The sequence below is a fragment of the Poecilia reticulata genome, chromosome 8, assembly GCF_904066995.2.
Source record: "Poecilia reticulata chromosome 8, P_reticulata-male-v2, whole genome shotgun sequence".
NCBI lineage: Eukaryota > Metazoa > Chordata > Actinopteri > Cyprinodontiformes > Poeciliidae > Poecilia > Poecilia reticulata.
This window is the reverse complement of record NC_088837.1, coordinates 12110865-12131548: the sequence shown is the minus strand read 5'-3', so window position 1 is coordinate 12131548 and position 20684 is coordinate 12110865. Positions and strand designations below refer to the sequence as shown.

General features: G+C 40.4%; 2 protein-coding genes and 2 non-coding genes across 5 annotated transcripts; all 4 read left to right on the top strand.

Annotated features, from left to right (window-relative positions):
* Positions 1-493: 493 nt before the first annotated feature.
* Positions 494-14951, top strand: LOC103469302 (transportin-2). 2 transcript variants are annotated; one of them, XM_008416900.2, is made up of 25 exons: positions 494-651; positions 1668-1767; positions 2543-2618; positions 3216-3365; positions 3597-3703; positions 3954-4087; positions 4362-4443; positions 4534-4656; positions 4752-4870; positions 5402-5462; positions 5610-5784; positions 6027-6179; positions 7188-7413; positions 7589-7760; positions 8555-8641; positions 8802-8909; positions 8996-9154; positions 9231-9318; positions 9454-9552; positions 9867-9962; positions 10054-10129; positions 10210-10309; positions 10402-10476; positions 11020-11155; positions 11375-14951. In XM_008416900.2, the coding sequence occupies exons 2-24, from the start codon at positions 1669-1671 to the stop codon at positions 11125-11127; spliced, it is 2673 nt and encodes an 890-aa protein (XP_008415122.1). In that variant the 5' UTR covers positions 494-651; position 1668; the 3' UTR covers positions 11128-11155; positions 11375-14951. The 2 variants fall into 2 exon arrangements, with proteins under 2 accessions (XP_008415122.1, XP_017161915.1); XM_017306426.2 differs by lacking the exons at positions 494-651; positions 1668-1767; positions 2543-2618; positions 3216-3365 and having other exon boundaries at positions 3596-3703; positions 3928-4087.
* LOC145552701 (small nucleolar RNA SNORD41) lies at positions 1519-1586 on the top strand. The gene has a single exon (XR_014088832.1). It is a non-coding gene; the product is annotated as a small nucleolar RNA SNORD41 (small nucleolar RNA).
* LOC145552702 (small nucleolar RNA SNORD41) lies at positions 2978-3045 on the top strand. Its single transcript, XR_014088833.1, has one exon. It is a non-coding gene; the product is annotated as a small nucleolar RNA SNORD41 (small nucleolar RNA).
* Positions 14952-15568: 617 nt separating the features above from the next.
* fbxw9 (F-box and WD repeat domain containing 9) lies at positions 15569-19785 on the top strand. The gene is made up of 7 exons (XM_008416903.3): positions 15569-16686; positions 16780-16930; positions 17271-18261; positions 18571-18719; positions 18812-19015; positions 19096-19161; positions 19584-19785. Exons 1-7 carry the CDS (start codon positions 16574-16576, stop codon positions 19656-19658), a joined length of 1749 nt encoding a protein of 582 aa, XP_008415125.1. The 5' UTR covers positions 15569-16573; the 3' UTR covers positions 19659-19785.
* The last annotated feature ends 899 nt before the right edge of the window (positions 19786-20684 follow it).

Sequence of the window (20684 nt, the reverse complement as noted above, 5' to 3'; positions counted from 1 at the left end):
TAGAATGTCAGTCAGGTGAATCTGTACAACCTCAGAAAATACTGAAGGCTGTAAGTAACTCCATTATGACAGAGTTGTACAACTTAGGCTTCATTTGGCTTTAAAATCATTTTGTCCTATGACCACTCAGATCAGCTTAGATAGCTTTCCCCCTTAATAAATTAATTAGAAAATTATATTTTGTTCTTTGTTGGGTTATACACAAAAGTGGTTGATGATCTGACATACTTAGATGTAATAAGTCATGTCACAACCATCTCTCTGAAGTACACTAGACTACCTCTAGATACTTAAAAACAAAGTATTCCTTCAAGGAAGAAGTTGAGACATTTGGAAGATACCGTTATTGCACAACAAAAATCTAAAATGTCTCAATCACCTAAAATACATTTATTAGCCAAATAACATCAGTAATGACACTAAATAATGAAGAGACGTTTCAGCTTTTTTGTGAGAAAAAGATTACAAAAATGGGAAGACTATTTTATTAGCACAAGTTTTACACATAATCTCGCGTGACCTTAACTATCTGAAATCCTGTGCTTAACGGAAGCCTCTGTAGGTCAATTTAAGTCGGCGTGCTCATTTGAACTGATACGAAGCAGAAGACGGGCGGCCCAGCACTGATTATACAACTTTCCAATCAATATTGTAGGTACAGTTTCAGAGGGGCTTATTTTCAACAAAGTATGTCATTACGTCGTTCGCACTACACTTTAGAAGACATGTTGATGAAGCAACGATCAAAATGAATGTCGACGTTAGCACGGCTAGTAGTTTTAGCATTAGCAGCTTAGCGGCTAACGGTAGCCGGGAAAACGTGTTCAGCTAATTTTTAAAATTACTACTGAATTTGTGTCAGTAGCGTGTAACGTTAAACATGTTAGACACTTCTGGTTCTCAGAATAATTATAGATCGGGTCTGTTTGTGTTACAGTCGGGGGAGTTATTAGTTTCAACCCGGGGCACATTGTGAGTACACCCGGGGGAACTACCTCACCATGTAGGCCTGAAGTAGAAGGGCAACTTTTGCAGCATCAGGTCTGCTGTATTAAGTAGATCAATTAAAACATGCCACATGCTAAACTGCCAGTGTATTATTCAGTCGGGATAACGCGCCATTATATTCTTTTTGGTGGTCGCATCGCGGTAGTCCCCGGTCGTAGCGCATTTGTTTCCTTATAACTTTTCTTCGCACGCGTCTCCTCCGATGACCCGCGTGTCTTTGGCCCACCCGCTGGCAACCTCCGCGTTGAAATTTGGGCAAAAATATTGAGACCAGCTGTGTGGACTGGCGGACCGGGTGGCGTGGGGGCGGGGATAGGATTAACACGAGGTGGTTAAGCCGGGTCACGGAGATTTTAGCTGGTCGTGTGGTTTAATGGCTTTGTTTTTGTGCCGCAAACATGTTCTACTTAAAACCCATTTGCTAGCAGACAGGATTTGTTCCTACTTGAGCCAGCGCTGCGTTGGTGCCTGTAGATTGTAGCTTGTTGCTAGCCTGACTATACATGTGGATCGGAAATGATGCATTCAAACCACCTGACCTCCACTGATGGTTTTTGTATTCATACTGTCTGATCTGAAACCACATGCCTTCACCATATTCTGCGTGTTGCGTGCATCTCGCCACACATGTTGAAGTGTAGCTGTTTCTGTGTCAACAGGATGGAGTGGCAGCCAGATGAACAGGGACTCCAGCAGGTCCTCCAGCTGCTTAAAGACTCCCAGTCGCCCAACACTGTCACACAAAGAGCAGTCCAACAAGTATCCTGCTGCAGTGTAATTTTAAGGGGTAACCCATCAGTTTCCAATACAGATTTGAGCAGATTCTGATTTCTCTTTCAGCACTAAAAAAAAAGGTTTTAAAATGTTCTATAGTGTTTCTGCAATTTTTTGTGACCATTGGGAACCCCATGAACGTTCTTCTAAAAATTAACACTGATCTCACAATTGAATTTGGCATTCTTGCATTAGCTATAAATGTTGGTAGCATTACTAAGACCAGAGGGTCCATGTGTATTCCTTTAATTACTGTAGATTCATCCCTTGTCGCTGAGATTATCAAAAAGTTCTAAAGATAGACATACTATTTTGTGATGCATTTTGATAATGATAGAGCATCTTTAAAAATCATTGCTGATTGATTTTGGCAATAGATTGTTTGGTTAGATCTGTGTCTGCATACAGCCATAAACCTGCAAATGCTGCTTTTTAGAAATTAAACTCTCCTTGTCAAATGAACTCCGTAAGTTCAAAAATACTTTATTAATCCTAAAGGGAAATTAAAGTAGTTACAATGTCCGTCTGGAGCCAAATGTAAACCAGCCATCACCAGATTTGTCTGCATCTGTAATCGAGTGTGTCCTTTTTGTAAAATTGATGCTAAGGATTAATGGTGGTTGTTGAATTCAATATTGAGCTAATTTGACATGTGTAAAGCAAGTACTTTAACAAAGTTTGAGCTTCTAAACTTTAAACAGTTCCTCAAAGTGTTTCGTCTGATTTTGGTGAATAACATTGTCCTTAACTGCTTTACTAGAAACTTGAACAACTCAATCAGTTCCCCGATTTCAACAACTATCTCATCTTTGTCCTCACAAGACTGAAAACTGAAGGTAAGCATATGGCGTTTGGTTGAATACAAACACTTCTCTAGGAATTTGAAGATGAACTTATGTCATGTTTTATTAATTCATACATGATTTTTACAAGCTGTCAACATGTCTTCCTTGCTTCACTAATCATGTTTGGGGACATTCTTATACACGTGGGAATGTCAACAGGTCTGAAGTATGCTGACGCAGTTCTAAGTCATTCTGTGCCTACACTTGAACTACAAGTGTTTAGCTTGGATGTTCCTTTCATTAGAATGTATACAAAGACAGAAAATAACTAAATCGGCTGAATCTGTAACTTCGGCAGAGAATAAATCAAATCAAGATGACTCGGTCGCTAGCCTGATTGTACATGTGGATCGGAAATGATGCATAAAAACCACCTGACCTCCACTGATGGTTTTTGTATTCATACTGTCTGATCTGAAACCACATGCCTGCGTAACACGCACCATATTCTTATGTCTGTCTTTTTATGCCCTTAATTCTTATGATGTTAAAATGCAAATCAGTAAACTCTTTAAAAGTGACTTTTTTCTTTCATGTATTCCTCTCACCCGATTCGTACGCCAATGTCTTTATTTCTTCTCTGCTCAGATGAGCCGACTCGCTCTTTGAGTGGTTTGATACTGAAGAACAATGTTAAGGCCCACTACCAGAACTTTCCTTCAGGAGTTTCCGATTTCATCAAGCGGGAATGCCTCAACAGCATCGGCGATCCGTCGCCGCTTATCCGGGCCACAATTGGTGAGTTTTTTTTATTTTTATTTTCCCCTAAATAAATGAATGAAGCTAATGAGCTGTTCTCGTTATTTCTGTTACTTTCTGGAGATGATGCATTTTAAACCTCTGAGTACCCGTGAAGGTCTTTGTATTCATACTGTCTGATCCAGAACACCTGCAAAAACTGACCGTATGTTTGATTTTTAAACGTGAGTGGAGGCTGTTGTATAATCTCTGCCTCCTCTGCTCTGCCAGGCATCCTCATCACTACGATCGCCTCCAAAGGAGAACTGCAATCATGGCCGGAGCTGCTCCCACAGCTCTGCAACTTGCTCGACTCGGAGGATTACAACACTTGTGAGGTCAGTACCTACAGAGCTGCGACTTTTATAACTCTATTTTAGACAAAATCTACTTCCTGATGGCTAGCTATACTTCTTTAGACCAACTTGTGAATAGTTTAAAGCTTGGATTGAAAGTTGAAATGTGTGCAGTACTTTTAATCCCCATTTCTCTACGTCGATCTTCTGATTTCGTCTCGTTCTCTCCTCTGTGTCTCCGTCTATGTTTGCGTTTGATTTGACAGCCTTTCTGTGTATGTCCGTGTCTCAGGGCTCGTTCGGGGCATTGCAGAAGATCTGCGAGGACTCGTCGGAGCTGCTGGACAGCGACGCTTTGAACAGGCCCCTCAACGTTATGATACCTAAATTTCTTCAGTTCTTCAAGCATTGCAGTCCAAAGATTAGGTACAGGAGAGAGCAGGAAATGCTACTTGTGTGTCTCATGCAGTTGGAGACGTAGATGGTTTTTGCAGCTTCTAAAGTAATTCCTGACATCTTACTGTGATCAGAACTGGCCATCTGTCAGCAGCGTGGTTTCCCTTTTAAAGCAGTTTTTTTTTTTTTTTTTTTACTTTGAGAATGTTTTAAACGAGGGAAAACATTTATTCAGTGCAGAAAAAGGTTATATTTGTTTAAAAAAAATCTCTCTTCCATGCTGATGAACTGATTTTCCTTGCAGGTCCCACGCTATTGCCTGCGTGAACCAGTTCATCATCGGGAGAGCACAGGCGCTCATGGACAACATTGACACCTTTATAGAGGTTAGTTGGCTTGTGACGGTCATTAAATCGGTGCATGCATTTTAAAACGGTTTGCATCCTTAACATTGCTTCCCTTCCTCTCTCATTCAGAGTCTGTTTGTGCTGGCAGCAGATGAAGACTCCGAGGTCCGTAAGAACGTGTGCCGAGCACTGGTCATGTTGCTGGAAGTCCGCATCGATCGTCTAATCCCCCACATGCACAGCATCATTCAGGTGAGTTCAGGCCAGCAGGCGGCTTTAGAGAAGCTGAGGGAAAGTTTTGTTCATACTGGGCCTCCAATGAACTCTGTTTTCTCCGTCTCCTACAGTATATGCTGCAGCGGACTCAGGATCCTGATGAGAACGTGGCTCTGGAAGCCTGCGAGTTCTGGTTGACTTTAGCAGAGCAACCCATTTGTAAGGAGGCGCTGTCTGGACATCTGGTGCAGTGAGTAACTTTTGCACTGTTAGTGTAGTTTGGTGGTTTACTGTTGAATTTGGGGAATAACTTCAATCATTCAAACATCACCTGATCCAGGATTTCTTCGGATCGTCCTGTAGGTTCTGAAAGGGTGGTTGTGTGTTTGTTGCAGAAGTGATATGAAAGTGGTTCAGAGTTGACCAATTCTACTTGCACACAAAACGCATTCAGTCACATGGTGCCAGCAGCAATGTTAGGCTAAGAAGTTGCTTAACTTCTTCATGCAATTGGAAACTGGTCAGAGTCAATAGATGAAGCTTGATATCATTCACATCCTTCAGGACGAAGCATGTTTGGTTTAGGACGGCCTAGTCAAATCCAATTGATAAAGGCTTTCTGCTGCAACGTCCCCCTTTCTCTACTTTATATTGATCCGTCAACTAAAGTCCCAACCAAATGCTTTGAAGTTTTGAATAGACTCTCAAAATATGAACAAGTACAAGGGGTGTGAACACTTTAACAAGGCATTGTTACCAATTCATTCTTCTCCCTCTTTAGACTGACCCCTGTTCTAGTAAACGGGATGAAGTATTCAGAGATCGACATCATACTATTGAAGGTAAGAGCAGTATTTGGTACTTTGCAGATGCTGAAGGTGTCTTGCACACTTGCTGACGCGCCTGAGGCATTCATGATTGAATTTACTGCAAAGAGCTCGTTATGACGGAGCAGCTTGGTGCTGAGGCGGTACTTCCTGGTTTTTTAGGGAGATGTGGAGGAAGACGAGGCGGTGCCGGACAGCGAGCAGGACATCAAGCCCCGCTTCCACAAGTCGCGCACCGTCACCTTGCAGCATGAAGGAGGGGAGGGCGAAGAGGACGAAGATATCGAAGATGAGGATGATGACGATGACGACGATGCGCTGACTGACTGGAACCTGCGTAAGTAATGAGAAATTTAGTTACTGGGGTCAAAAAAGGATGTGTGTGTGTTTTTCAGGCTGTAAGTCTGGTCCTCATTACAATTTTAGTTAAAAGTAAGCGATTTATTTCTGAACCCACCTAATTGATTTTCAGATATGGAAACTGAAACCTGCCTTGTTAATTTGTCTGTATATTTAAATAATCAGGTGATGTTTTTTTTTTTTTTTTTCCCTTCCTCCTTTTGTTTTTTGAAATAATAGGAAAGTGTTCAGCTGCAGCGCTCGACGTTCTGGCCAACGTGTTCCGTGACGAGCTGCTGCCCCACCTTCTGCCGCTTCTGAAAGGGTTGCTCTTCCACCCGGACTGGGTCGTCAAGGAGTCTGGCATCCTGGTGCTTGGAGCCATAGCTGAAGGTCAGATTAGCAGAATGTCCTTCTGTTGCTGCGGCATTTAATTCACATGCAGGCCAGATTGTATTGTTTTGTGGTGTTTGGGAGAAAATCTATGGAATGGGATTTGTTGTTTTTAATCAGTTTGCTAAATCTTGCTAAAGTTAAACACATACATCGATGTGTCAAACTTCACATCTATATTTATGTGTTCAAAGATGCACCACTCTGAATTTTTGAGGTTGATTTCCAATCACGTATATTTTTCTTTAGTAAATCTAAAAGCTGCATAAAACTTTTTTTCACCATTTATGTGATGCTGTTTAACTGCTGTAAAATGTTTTTAAAATGAAGACAAGTAGTAGTTGAGTCTTTTTTTTAAATTAAATTTTGAATAAATTTAGTGGTCAGTGTGGCTAGCTTTACCTTAACAGCCGTATATGTATGTATTTCCTGGAGAATTTAAATGATTGCCCTTTGAACTCTGAGATTTTCATAAAGCTGTCAACAAATTCAGCTCCCAATTCGTAGCTGTTGGCCATGGTGTGTTCAGCTATCAAAAAAAAATATTGAATGAAATGTTGAATTTCTGCATGGTGACCGTTTATTTTTAACTCATCAGTACCTGGACATGATGAAACACCCAGCTCATTGAAACAAAATGATACATTTTGTTCCCAAAACATGTTCTGATCCAGATACTGAATAATTAATGACTCTAGTTGGTGCAGTGGAGCATTTGCTCACAGACTTGGCCCAGCAGTGCTTTAGCCATGCTGAAGTTTTGACATCAGAAATGCTAATCCTGTACAGGGAAGTGTTGAAGTTGTCTGATTTTGCTCTCCAGGTGATTTCTCTTCTCGTCTAACCAGCGAGGGCTGCCTTCTGTCTTTAAATGTTTATAGACATCTAGAACAGCTCATGAAGAAATCACTGTTACTTTTGCAGCCGCTATCATTCAATTCGCTCTGTTTATTGTCAGATTGTCAAAATAAATTTTCTCCTATTCTTCTGGCTCTCCTCCCACCCCAGGTTGCATGCAGGGCATGGTGCCCTACCTGCCTGAGCTCATCCCTCACCTCATCCAGAGTCTGAGCGACAAGAAGGCCCTGGTGCGCTCGATCGCCTGCTGGACCTTGAGTCGCTACGCGCATTGGGTGGTCTCCCAGCCCCCAGACTCCTACCTCAAGCCCCTCATGACGGAGCTCCTGAAGCGCATCTTGGACAGCAACAAGAGGGTGCAGGAGGCCGCCTGCAGGTGAGCAGCTTTCCTCTCCTCCTGGCTCCTCTTTATGTGGACATGATAATTTCTATGCATTGATTAACTATGATACACTTTTTTTCCCCTTCTCTGACGCATGTTCTGCTTGTGTTAAACTTTATGAATTACACCCAGATTGAGAAAAATAAAAATTTCCGTCTTGGGTTTTCAGCTCCTTTGCCACCCTGGAGGAGGAGGCATGCACAGAACTGGTCCCCTACCTGAGCTTCATCCTGGACACGCTGGTGTTTGCCTTCGGGAAGTACCAGCACAAGAATCTCCTCATCCTCTACGATGCTATCGGGACTTTGGCAGATTCAGTGGGTCACCATCTTAATCAACCTGTAAGTGTCGTCTTTTTTTTCCCCTCTTTAATTCAGTTCTTTCTTGCGTCTATGACCTTAGTTTTGTGATTTAAGTCCATTTGAGATGATGTTTAGATTTGCATAGAGCAGAGAATAATAGACTGACTCTTGTCTGAGAATTTGCAAGTGTTTCGTCAGTGTTGCCATTGAAGGCGTGTCTTGTTGGAGGAAATTTAAATTGCAATTCCAACGGAAAAACAAACTAGGACATAACTACTTGAGCAGTATTCTAATCCAGGAAAAAAAAACTAAAGGATTTGAAAATACAAAATTCTGTTTTACTAATTTCTTCAAATTACTCATTTAAAGTGATCTTCACATGGTGAAAGACTGAATGATTCATAAAAATTGATCCAGTTATTATAAAGTTCATGACTCTTTAGTTGCCAGGCAGTTTTTAAACAGTCTTGAAAACACTGAAATTTGCTAATTAAAAATGCGCTGATTATGCCTTTCTGGACCAATACTGGTTTCCAGCTAATCTGCTTTTTTTCCCCTTTAAAAAAAAATCTATAATGCATAAAAGTAATTAATTTGCTGCAGATTCTTTGGTGGAGGAAGTAGTTCAGAATCTAATAGGAAAATTTGGCTCTAAACCATCGAAGCAAATGCATCTTGTGTAGACATGCTAAACTTACTGTAGGCTGATGTGTTAATAGACCTTCAATGGTGGGTCCATGTAGTTTTAATGCTTATAATAGAAGGGCTGTAAGACTTAGATTTTTTTGTCTCTGCTTTATTTACTCATCACTAATCAGAGGCATGTTTTCTAGGAGTACATTCAGAAGCTGATGCCCCCTTTAATAGCAAAGTGGAATCAGCTAAAAGATGAAGACAAGGATCTTTTCCCATTATTAGAGGTGAGTTTCTTTTAGGTAAAATATATTTTCTCATCCAAAGCAAACAAGTACTTTTTATTTATTTTTTTATTTTTTAAAATGACCAAAATCATAAATTTAACCTGAGTTTTCTAGCTACCATGTTTAAGCAAACCCCTAAACATTTTTGTTTTTCTTCCAGTGTCTGTCGTCCGTAGCGACAGCGCTTCAAAGCGGCTTCCTGCCGTATTGTGAGCCTGTTTATCAGCGCTGCGTCACGTTGGTCCAGAAGACGCTTGCTCAGGCCATGGTGAGAACCTGAACACACTCTCCAAATATTTTTCTTCTTAAGAGTTTCCACGCACGTGAAACTTTCTCCCTCTCCTCTCTGTCCAGATGTACAACCAGCATCCTGACCAGTACGAGGCTCCAGACAAGGATTTTATGATCGTGGCCTTGGATCTGCTGAGTGGGCTTGCCGAGGGGCTCGGTGGCCACGTGGAGCAGCTAGTGGCTCGATCGAACATAATGACCCTTCTTTTTCAGTGCATGCAGGTGTGAACAGAATTTTTGACTCTTCACTTTTGTGGATATGTTTTTTTTACTTAAGATTTTTCTGGTTCTTTCACAGGACACCATGCCAGAAGTGAGGCAAAGCTCCTTCGCCCTGCTGGGGGATCTAACCAAGGCGTGCTTCCTCCATGTGAAGCCCTGCATTGGTAAGTCACTTTAAATGTCACTTAGAAATAAATTTGTATCTGCTCTTGTCGTACATGACTCGTTTTTAACTAATTAAGCCTGAAAATAAGTAGCATTATCTTTTTGCAAGCATTGTGTGCTTTTCCTCCTTCCAGCTGAGTTTATGCCCATCCTGGGGCTCAACCTGAACCCAGAGTTTATCTCTGTGTGTAACAACGCCACCTGGGCCATCGGGGAGATCTCTATGCAAATGGGTAAGAGAGCTGCTCCTGGTTTAAATGACTTATTTCTGTTTTTAATTCAGTATCTGGACATGATGAAACACCCAGCTCATTGATACACGATGATACATTTTGTTCCCAAAACATTTTCTGATCCAGATACTGAATTTTAGTTTAGGGTAGATAAATGCTTCTTGTTTGGAAACTGTGTTGCTGTTTTGTCTTATGTATTTATACTTACATATGTATCTATAGGATATGAATATCAGTATCTTATATCTGTTGTTGCAGTATTTTTTATTTTTTTTGCTTCACTTGTCTTCCCTTGTTTTTCCTCGTCTGTGTAGGTGCAGAGATGCAGCCTTACGTCGGCATGGTGCTCCCTCATCTGGTGGAGATCATCAACAGACCCAACACACCCAAAACTCTGCTGGAAAACACAGGTACACACACGATCACCGATACACACGAGTTGTGCTCTTGACAGACCCACAGATGACCTGAAGCGTTTTTGTTGCGTTTTCACATCTGCAGCCATTACGATCGGCAGACTCGGGTTCGTCTGCCCTCAGGAAGTGGCCCCACAGCTGCAGCATTTCATCAGACCCTGGTGCGTCACTTGTAAAAGCTTCTATTTTTGAAAATGGTTTTAAAGCATATATCTTGAGGTTCTTCTTTTTTTAATAAAAGGTGCACGTCATTGAGAAATATTAGAGACAACGAGGAGAAGGACTCGGCTTTTCGGGGAATCTGCGTTATGATTGGTGTCAATCCTGCAGGAGTTGTACAGGTGAAGTGATTTATTTCTGCTAAACATGTCGGATTATAAAACCACGACGGTTCCATGTTGGTGTGCTGAGAGAACAAATCTCATCTCTGCAGGACTTTATTTTCTTCTGTGACGCTGTGGCTTCATGGGTCAGCCCAAAGGACGACCTGCGAGATATGTTTTATAAGGTAAGTGACAGATGAGGAGTAATCCTCATCTTCCCCTGCTCGGTCTTTGCTCACCACACTGTGATGATCATTATTCATCAGACATTCGAAATCTGATTTCAAGGTGCGGAGGATTATGATTCTGAGAAGTGTGGTTCAAACCTCTTTCACAAAACCCTCTCAACGTTTATTGGTCTTTGAGAGGGCAAACTTGTGTTATTACGCCATAATCGATAAATAACTTTTTGAACAACAATATTGTCGCTTATTGCAATAATTACCATTACAACTTATTGTCCAGCAAAATTTATTATGAGGGTTCTGTTTCTAATTGCCCTTAAAACCTACACCAGATGTATCTTTGTATGATATGACTTAAAAATAAGTTGGGTTTTTTGGGGGGGGTTTCCACATACCAAATCCAATTTTAATCTTCTTTTTTTCCCCCCATTCTGGTTCTGTTCAACATCACCTCATATAAATGTTCGCCCATTAGCCTTCCAGTGCAGATTCAACTATGAAAGCGTGTTAAAGAACTTGGATGTTTTTTGTTTTTCTCTCCAGATCCTACATGGCTTCAAGGACCAGGTGGGGGAAGAGAACTGGCAGCAGTTCTCTGAGCAGTTCCCCCCTCTGTTGAAAGAGCGACTATCGGCCTGCTACGGTGTCTAATCCAACCCTTGTTCCACTGACCTGTCAAGTAAGTCCTTTCCTTCGAAAGGTCGTTTCCTCCAAGTCGAAGGCCTCTGGATGTGATGAAACACCCAGCTCATTGAGAACTAATGATACATTTTGTTCCCAATTTCATTATTCTGATCCAGAATCCCACTTTTCACCAGTGTAGGTGTTTCTGACCAGTGAAGTTTCCCGTAAAATGACTTATTTTTTCTTTTTTCTTTTTTTTTTTTTTTTCTTCCAGGTTCATGAAGGGGAGGGTAACAGGGGAACTCATTGCACTGCCCAAATCATGGGGAGAAAGTGGAGCTGGAGGGATGCGACTGGCCCCGATCCTCCAGTCTGCGGATGGCCTCCTTTTCCCCTGCGCCCTGTTTGTCTCTGAGGGAGGGTGGGATGAGGGCGGTAGCTGAGGGAGGGTAAACCAGGGATATATGTATACCTCTCGTAATAAATGCCTCACTGCTAGAAACTCTAAAGTGACTTTCGCCAACCGCAATCCAGGGATCTTCAGGTAGGTGAGGGCAACACAGCGGGGTTAGGGTGGGGGGGCAGAGTTCAGACCCCCCCCCGTCTTCACGATTGGATTGTTCATACAAGTTAGTGACGTCTGGAAGGGGAGGGGGGTGGGCAGATAGGTACAAAAAGTAATTATCCGAACCAGCAAATACTACAAAGCATGTAGGACGCTCACATGTAGCTGTTAAAACAGAAAACGGATGCTTTTACTTTGTAACGATGTGCACAGAACCTTTGCACCTTTTCCAAGAGAATTGCATACACCTTTCTATATGCACACTCACACAAATGCGCATCTCTGTTCATATGTACATTTCCGTCTGATCTGTAGATTTCCTTTCAAAGTGTAGGACTTTATTTCTTTCCCGTCAGCAGAAGCAGTTAAGGTTTACGTCAACCCAGTTCCAGCATACTATAATCCACATAACCTAGGCTTTAAGTTGCATGTTCACGTGAATGTCTCGTTTATTTGTAGCATTAATTGTCAGTTTTCGGGCCGTCTGCCGCTTTGGTTCATGTGTCCCCCTCTGATCATTCTAATCATCGCCCCCTATAGTTTTAACCGAGGTTGTTTGCGTTAAGACCAGCTATAGATAGATTCAGAAAATAAGTTCATGTTTGATGCATCAAGATTGCCAATACTGTAAGCAGATCAAGAATCGCATTCGCTGCTGTGGCTTTGTTGTTAGGATATTTAAAGAAACGGACTCGCCGAGAGAAATCACCAAGAATGAGTTCCTACTGGTATAAATGCACTTTTTTTTTTTTTCCTGTTCCGATGAAATATAATTTCTATTGTAAGACATACAGTGATAAGATACTGAAGTTGTTAGCTTCTCTGGATAAGTGACTTTTAGGACTGCTGTAAGCAAAATGATAATAAAGTTAAGAGTAAGACTTAAGCGAGGCCATAGATTCATAACTCCTAAACGGGGATGAATAGGATCATAGGAAGAAGGCACTGCACCTATTAATGCATCGGAAATGGTTTCTGCCTCTCTCTTCACACTTCAGGGTTAGAGATGCACTGATCAGATTTTTGTGGCCAATTTCCGATCTCAGTTGTTTTTTTTTTTTATATATCTTTCAGCCACCAGTACTAGTTTTAGCTGATTCTGATTTCGGGTTTAAAACCCATTAATACAAAGTAAAAATAAATAATGTCACTTTTTTTTTTTATTCCAGTCTCATTATTAGCTGTTATTTGTAGTGTGAGAAGAGGAGGGTTCTTGCCATATGTGCTAGATTTGCCACTTTAATGCAAAGATTGTATGTCGGCAGTCAGCATTGCTGAAACAAGTGTCTCCTTGTGTATTCCCTAAAGAATGTAGATCCTTAAGGCCTTGGCAGACCTTACTGTGTTTGGAAACGCAAGCAAGGCTCTATTTATGCTATTTTGTTTTTAGCTTTGGTCACTAAAAGAGATGTAAAGTTTTTACTGCAACCTCTTATGGGGTGGTAGCCTTGAGTTAAATAAAAATAATAAAATAATTTCACATCAGAATATTAATCCTGTTTTTGCTTCTTTGTGGCTCTTGAAAGATGAATTGTCCACACTGGGAGAGCTGCACTGCCACTATGTGGCGCTTTGCGGTAAAGGAGACCAAGAAACTTTAATTAGACATGTTAACTTTAAGGTTTCTAAAAGGTTGTGAACATATGTAGTAAAAAATCAAATCTTTCTTTCTTGCAGCTTAAACCCCCCCAAATATGTTTTAATAGGTTGCAAAGCCTCCTCTAAATTCAACTGAAACATTATTGATACAGAAATTGGCTATGAGTAATCTTCACTTAAGAGTATTGCACATGGGACATTCACTGACCGGGAAAATAGCAGATATCCAAGATTTAACTTTTTTTTTTTTTTTTTCCTTTCTCAGTGCATCTCTATTCTTGGTTATTAATGTTTGAGGCATCCCTGATCTTAAACATTAGAGTTTTAGCAGTTTTCTAGCCTGGCTGCTGGACTTACATGGTACTGCTCCTGCTTCCTATCAAACTAGTGATTGTTGCCATATGTTCTCCTGTTGATACTGTGTAGGCTACGTCTGGGAATGCTGGGCGTCATTTTAATTCTTAGATTACACTGGTTACCTTATCCGTGGGAGTGTTGGTTATATTTTTTAAGTTCTTGTCCATAGTTGATGGTTACATTGGAGGTGTGTGTGTGTGGATCTTTGCCTGTTGGTGTTTACAGAAGTACTTCTTAGACAAAATTTTGCACCAGCCCTTCTCTGAAATTGTTCTAGGGAGTACAGTCTGACTCATGCCTGCTTTCATGTATCCTCCAGATGCATTTGGTTGCCAGTCAGAAAGTGATTTTGGTTGTCAGGTTGCTTAAAAAAAACTCCAAAGATGAAGGTGTTTTCATAAAAAGAAATCTATTCCTGCCTGATTGAATAAAGAGATGCCAGCTTCTGTTGATGGATTATGCATTTTGTAGGTTAATGTGATTTTTTTTTTTTATTTTGTTTTTTTTTTCCCTTCCACAAATGTGACAGATTATTTTTTTTTTGTTACTGATATGACTGTTTAGGATCTGAAACCACTTTCTGCAGCACCACAGTGAGACCACGGCTCATTTGGAGGTGCAAAAGGAAGCATTGACAAGCGCTCACAAGTGAAATTGTGCCGAATACAGTAGAATGTTTAATTCGGTTATTAAAAAAAACAAAAGTAAACTCCAATGTATGTTCTGTTTTTCCACTTAATTTTTTTTCCCTTGTTTTTGTTTACGGTTCATGATAGTTTTTTTTTTTTATTTATTTTGATTTGTTTTATATATTGTGCTATTGTGCACAATTTCTTTTTATTTTTTTGGATTTCAAAAGTTTTTTTTCTTTTTATTTAAAGAGAAGCTTTCTTTTGTTTTACAGCTTATCATCTGATTATGTTACATTTGATGTGGGCTGAAGGCAAGTCAACGCCAGGAGATAATTTGAGGGGGAAATGTGGAAAACAAATCAACCTTTTTCTATTCTAAAGCTTGGCAAATGAATTTAATTTCTTTTTTGCTGACCTGTGGTGCAGGTGGGATTTGATCTGATGTACCCTTATGTAGTAATTGTGAAGAGGGGAAACCTTTTCCTTTTTAGATCTTTGAGTTGGCTGAAAGTTTTGTACCGTAAATGATAAATATATAGAACAATCATTGTGTTGAGAGTAACATCTGAAACCTGTCTTGTTTGGATTATGTGCCACGGCACCTGACAACAATATGGAATGAATGCCACTCTTAGAGACTTCATGAGCAGTTTTTTTGCTTTTAAATTTCTACAAAATAAAACGTGAATTATCCTGGAGTTGGAGTTTTTTTTTTCCTGTGTTTCTTTGCCTTGAATTATAAATTACTAGTGTAAGTACATCTAAGCAGAATTAAGTATCCTTGACTGGTAAATTTCAGTAATGGTGTACATGGTGCAGTTGATGCATTTTTTTTCTCTCCCTCTTTATTGTTCCAGAATATGAACCAAATGTTGATCAGATGAGAGAGACCTGAATAGATGCCAAGTTATTTAAATTATTGAAAGCTGTCGAAATAACTAGATCCTGTGTGAAAATAGCCTTGAATATAAGAAATGAACACTATTGGGGACACAGATGCCACCATAATTGAAATTCAATTTTAAGTTTGGTCATAGCTGCTAGAGCCAGGGGTGTCAAACTCCAGTCCTCGAGGGCCGGTGTCCTGCAACCTTTAGACGTGCCTCTGCTGCACCACACCTGAATAGAATAATTAGGTCATTAGCAAGGCTCTGGAGAACTGAGGAGGTAATTAAGCCATTTGATTCAGGTGTTTTGTACCTGTGGCACATCTAAAAACTGCAGGACAGCGGCCCTTCAGGACTGGAGTTTGACACCCCTGTGCTAGACAGTTTAAAGTTGTGCTTGATTGTGGGCCAGAGGAAAAAAAAAGATGTAAATTAGTGCATAATAAAGGACGTGAAGAACCAAGCACTATAATGACATTGGGCAGGAGAGAGCTGTCAATAGCAATAAATATGCTTTGTCCTAAAATGTGAATGTGCTCCAAGCAAGGCTTAATCTTCAGTTGAATAATATTGATGCTTAATTATATTTAAGCCCTTCTAAATAAAATGGGCTCCGTTAATTATTTCTTAGGGTAAGTTTCTTTAAGGCCGCGCCCACTGAGTGGCAAAAAGAAAAGACGGAAAAAAGATGGTTGCGGACTTTGAGTAATTTTGATTTACATAAAAATAAATAATATAGAAATACATATTTTTGTTTTGACCAAACTGCTAAAATAGCAAAAGTAACACTGAAAAATTGATGGAAGCCGACACGAACGTTTTTGCCACTCAAAAGAGCGTGTTTACCACAACGTCGCGCAATGACGCAGGTTTAAACCCACTGCAACATCAGGGTGCGGCACCGATAATAACTTAACACACTGGTTACTTGAAAAGAAAACATACCAAGGAAACTCTAGTGAGCATAAAATAATTTAGAACTGAAGAACAACGAACTTCTCCAAGGTGAAAACTCAAAATAAAATACTAACGTTGTTGCGGTTGGTGACGTCATCCGTGTGCACCGGAAGTTGTATTTTGAATTTAGGATTTTTCCCAACAGCCCTGAAGTAGACTGTTTTGGATTGTGTTTTGATTGTTATCGCTTGTCGTATTCCGTTTCGGGTGAGTTCTTTTAGAGATAACACACCTTTTTAAAGACTCGCAACCGGAGACAGCAACTCCACCTTGAACCTAGCAAAGTGTATGCAAAGCTGTTAAGAAAATAGTGATTTTTAAACTAGATGGTTACTGTTTAATCAAAATATCAGATGTAACTGTCACATTAGAACAATTTGGGACGTTTTTTTTTAAATTAATGAATCAGAATCATTAGCCAAGAGAGATGTTTGCTTACAGCTGTTGAGTTAGTGGTCATTTTAGGAAAAAGAAAGATGTCTGAGGTTGGAGATAACCAACATGAAACAGAATCAGGGAAAGGAGTTCCGGATGGACTGGACCAGCGGAACTCTCCATGTACTGACCGTTCCAACATGGAGCTCCAGGGGTAAAGCTCTCTTTTCCCATCGATCTATGTCTTCATATTTATCGAGATGAAGATGAGTCATGACTAATTTTTTTTTCTGCATATTCCTTTCAGTCTTTCCCCTCCTCTTCGCTCACCATCAGCAGGACCAAGTCCCTCACCATCTGCTGCTGAATCAAGTGACTTGTTGTTATTACCATGGGAGATCCTAACTCACATTGCTTCGTACCTTCCAGCACATTGTTTGATCAACGTGCTGCCAAAGGTAGGACGGACAAGCATGGGAATTTGTCAGAATTACCTTTGGAACATTTCATAGAAAAACTTCAGTGTATTTTATCAGAATTTATGCGGAGAAACAAAGCAGTGCATAGCTGAAAAGTGGAAGTAGTTTTTTATTTTCGAATTAAAATCTGAAATTACACTTGAGCCAAATAACAGTGAAGGCTTTATTTCAATTACCGTTTTGTTTTGGCCTACTATTTGAAATCCCAATAAAATACACCGGAGTTTGAAGATGTAATATTAGACAAAATTGAAAAAGTTTAAGGGTAATAGACACTCCTGCACAAAGAGAAGATTCCTCATAATTTACCGTGTTTCAGGTATGTCGCACTTTGAGTACAGTAGGTGAAGACACCACAGCTTGGCAGCTACGGGCGCAAAGACTAATTGGATCAAGAGTGAGGTTTCCAGTTGGGCCGAGGGATGGCTTTGACTGGCCCACTTCTTGCTTGGAGATGGAGCAGCTCATTACCTTCTGGGCAGGTGAAGTGCAACATGTGGCCAAACAATCAGAGGAGGAAATGGATCGCGTGAGGTTGGAGGAGAGAGGACAGTTTGCTGATGGACATGAAAATGAAGGAGGAGATGAGGTGGTTAGGGTGGGAGTGGCAGCACAGGAGGTTGCTTATGGTGTGGATGAAGGTATAGAAGTAGTAATGGAAGTGGAGAATGGTGAAATACAGGCAGTCTTAGATGAGGCCCAGATGGAAGAGTTGAGAGAGGGATTGGAAGGCAGGCTGGAGGTTGACGCAGCTGCACTGATTGAGGATGGGAGGATGGAGCTCAATGCGGATGCGGGGCCAGACGCAGCTCATCGTGACCAAAACGACTTTGCCTACCCAAGACATCTCAACGACAGGGGGAGAGTGGAAATGGTCCAACACCAACCCTCCAGAAGTCCTAGTCCTCCCCCGGCATTGGAGTGCATTACATTACCCTCAAGCCACATTGCCCTGGTTAACTCGGTGCTCCTCCTTGGAGGAAAGGGAGCAGTTTGTGCCACAGGGTCGCGAGACTATGACGTGAAACTTTGGGACCTGGAGGAAGGCTCTAACGGCACACTGCTGCACACGCTGGGAAGGAAAGGCGACTTCACATCCCATCAGGGCTGGGTCTGGTGCCTGGCATCCGAGGGTCCTCTTCTGGCCTCGGGGAGCTTTGATAGCACGGTGAGGCTGTGGGACTTACAGGCAGGCGGCACCAACAGAGGCCTGATCAGGACCGGGTCAGCTGTTCTCTGCCTGTCCTGTCAGAACGATGTTTTACTGGCCGGGACGTTTAACAAGAGGATCAATATGTATGACATGAGAGGTAAGAACATTTCACACATAGAGTTCCTTGTGAAAGCATTTGTATCCCGTAAATTCAGTTTTTCTTTCCTTCCTCTTCGACAAAATGTTTTTAGTGTTGGTCTTCTTTATAAAGTGCCTATATAAAGTGCCATTGAGGCTTTAAAAAAATCAACTTCCATGAAAGACATTAAGTCATGAATTAAGTGAGTCAGTTTTGCTGTATAGCCCCATCACTGACAATTACTCCTGCTCAATCTGGAGGTTTTCTAAATGTTTAATCATACAAATGACCTTGTCAGCATGGCCTAACGAAGTTGTTGTTTTCCAGCTGCTGAACCACTGATTAAAAGTGTTCATCTCCATGGTAATGCTGTAATGTGCCTGGCTGCTGACGACACATACATCATCTCAGGGAGCGAAGACTGCACTGTGGCAGTCTATGACTGCAGGGCAATGAAGGCATTAAAGAAAATTAAGGTGGAGATAAATGTTACTGCCTATAACATTTATTTTTTGCTCTTGTGCATCCAGATTTAAGACTAAATAGTGTCAATGTTTCTGCTTTGTAGCTGAGCTCCTATTTATCCTCCATGAGCTACAGTGGCTATGAGGTCTGGGCTGGAGACAAGAAAGGCATGCTGCACTCCTTCTCCATGCAGACCGGCACCTTAAAGATCCTCTCCCGGTTTGATGTGGGACATACGGCTCTGGTTACTGGCATCCACAAGTCTGCAGGAAGCCTCTACACCTGCTCTACCGATAAAACCGTCAAGGTGGGTTTCAGTGAGAATTTCTGTTGTTTTGACTTCTAAACCCAGCACAGACCTGCTTTGTAACCACTTGTGTTTTGCAGATCCATATCCCAAGTGGGCCACCAAGGACTTTATGTACACTGTGTCATGCTGGTGTAGTTCATGGGGTCAGTTCTATAAATAAAAATATAAATGTTTAATGACAATAACCAAACTTTTGTGTATATATAGCTGAAAGCAGGCATTTGCATTCCACATATAGAAAGACTCACCTTTTTTACTCGCATTAAATGAGACTAATACGCTGCACTGTTGTATCAATGAGGATTACAAAAATAATTTCTATTAGTTAAATTTAAGAATTACATGAGGAATATTGTTGTATCTTTAGACAACAATATGACTTCTGATCCTGCAAAAAAGTTAATGTGTCTTTTTATATGGTGAAGGTAAATATCTAACTTTATATTTAGCTCCTACTTTTAATAAAATGATCATATTACTGTTTTTTTTTTAGTTAAAGTGATCTAATCATTTTTTTATTATTTCATCTGTTTCTGTTTCTCCTGCTGTTTCCTTCTAATGTCAGCTGAGTGTGGAGGCTGGAATCGTTGCTGTGTCCACCGGCGACGATACTGTGAATATCTGGAGACCCAGGAAATGAAATGCCACTGGAGGTTTTGAAAAAAAGTTTCATACAAGATCTGCACTTGATGGCCATATCGTTCTGTCTGCATTGTGAAATTTATGGATAAGTGGTATAAAAAAAAATACAGAGGCTCTTCAGTTGAGGGAATTTTTATTACTTACTAATAAATGCACACTGGCAATAGAAAGAAAGCAGGATAATAAAGTGCATTTTCACTAAAGGATTTCAAAAAGTAAAACATTTTAAACAATGGATTCAAGAAAGAAAAAAAAAAACAGCACATTTTGCTTTGCTTTGTCAATAAACCTTATGCAGCTTTTGACAGATTTGGACATGAATGTTAAACCACTCAGTCTGAATGCATGCAAAAATGTGTTAGCCTCACCTAATCGATTAAATTGTTTAGCCTCTTGTGTTTTTATGGACCCTGATACACAAGCACAGCAAAATTAGCAAGTTTTTTTCCCCTTCAAGTCAAGCCTTAAAAACCTTCTTGCACTTTATAAAATCCTGCAGCAGAAATCCAAGCTTAATTAATCTTGTTCTGTTTTTTTTTTTGTCTGTTTATATTGTTGAAAAGATAAATGCACTCTTGGATTTTATGTTAAATAACAAATATTTTCATGTTGAAATCCAATAAATATGAAGTGAAATTATACTGACAGTATGTCACACGTGTGGTACAATACACTTGCAAATACCAAGCAAGCTACTCTAATCTAACACAGCAGAAGGTTCTGTCGTAACTTTCTTTGTCTGCTTAAAACGACAGCTTTATTACCTTCAGTCACACTGCCAGATAAACAAACCGTTCCTTTTACTTCCTTTTAAGGTTCAACCTGAACTCTTTTTTTTTTTTTTTTTTTTGAAAGCTAGATGTTCAGTGTTGATGGAGTCCTGATTCATTTCCAAGTCATTTTGTCTTACACTCTTATTTGTCATATGATAGATTTAATTCAAGGATGTTTCTGTTGTTTTGGTGCTTTTTACTATTGTGTAATTTATATCTTGTAATTTTTATTCATTCCATGTTCAAAAAAA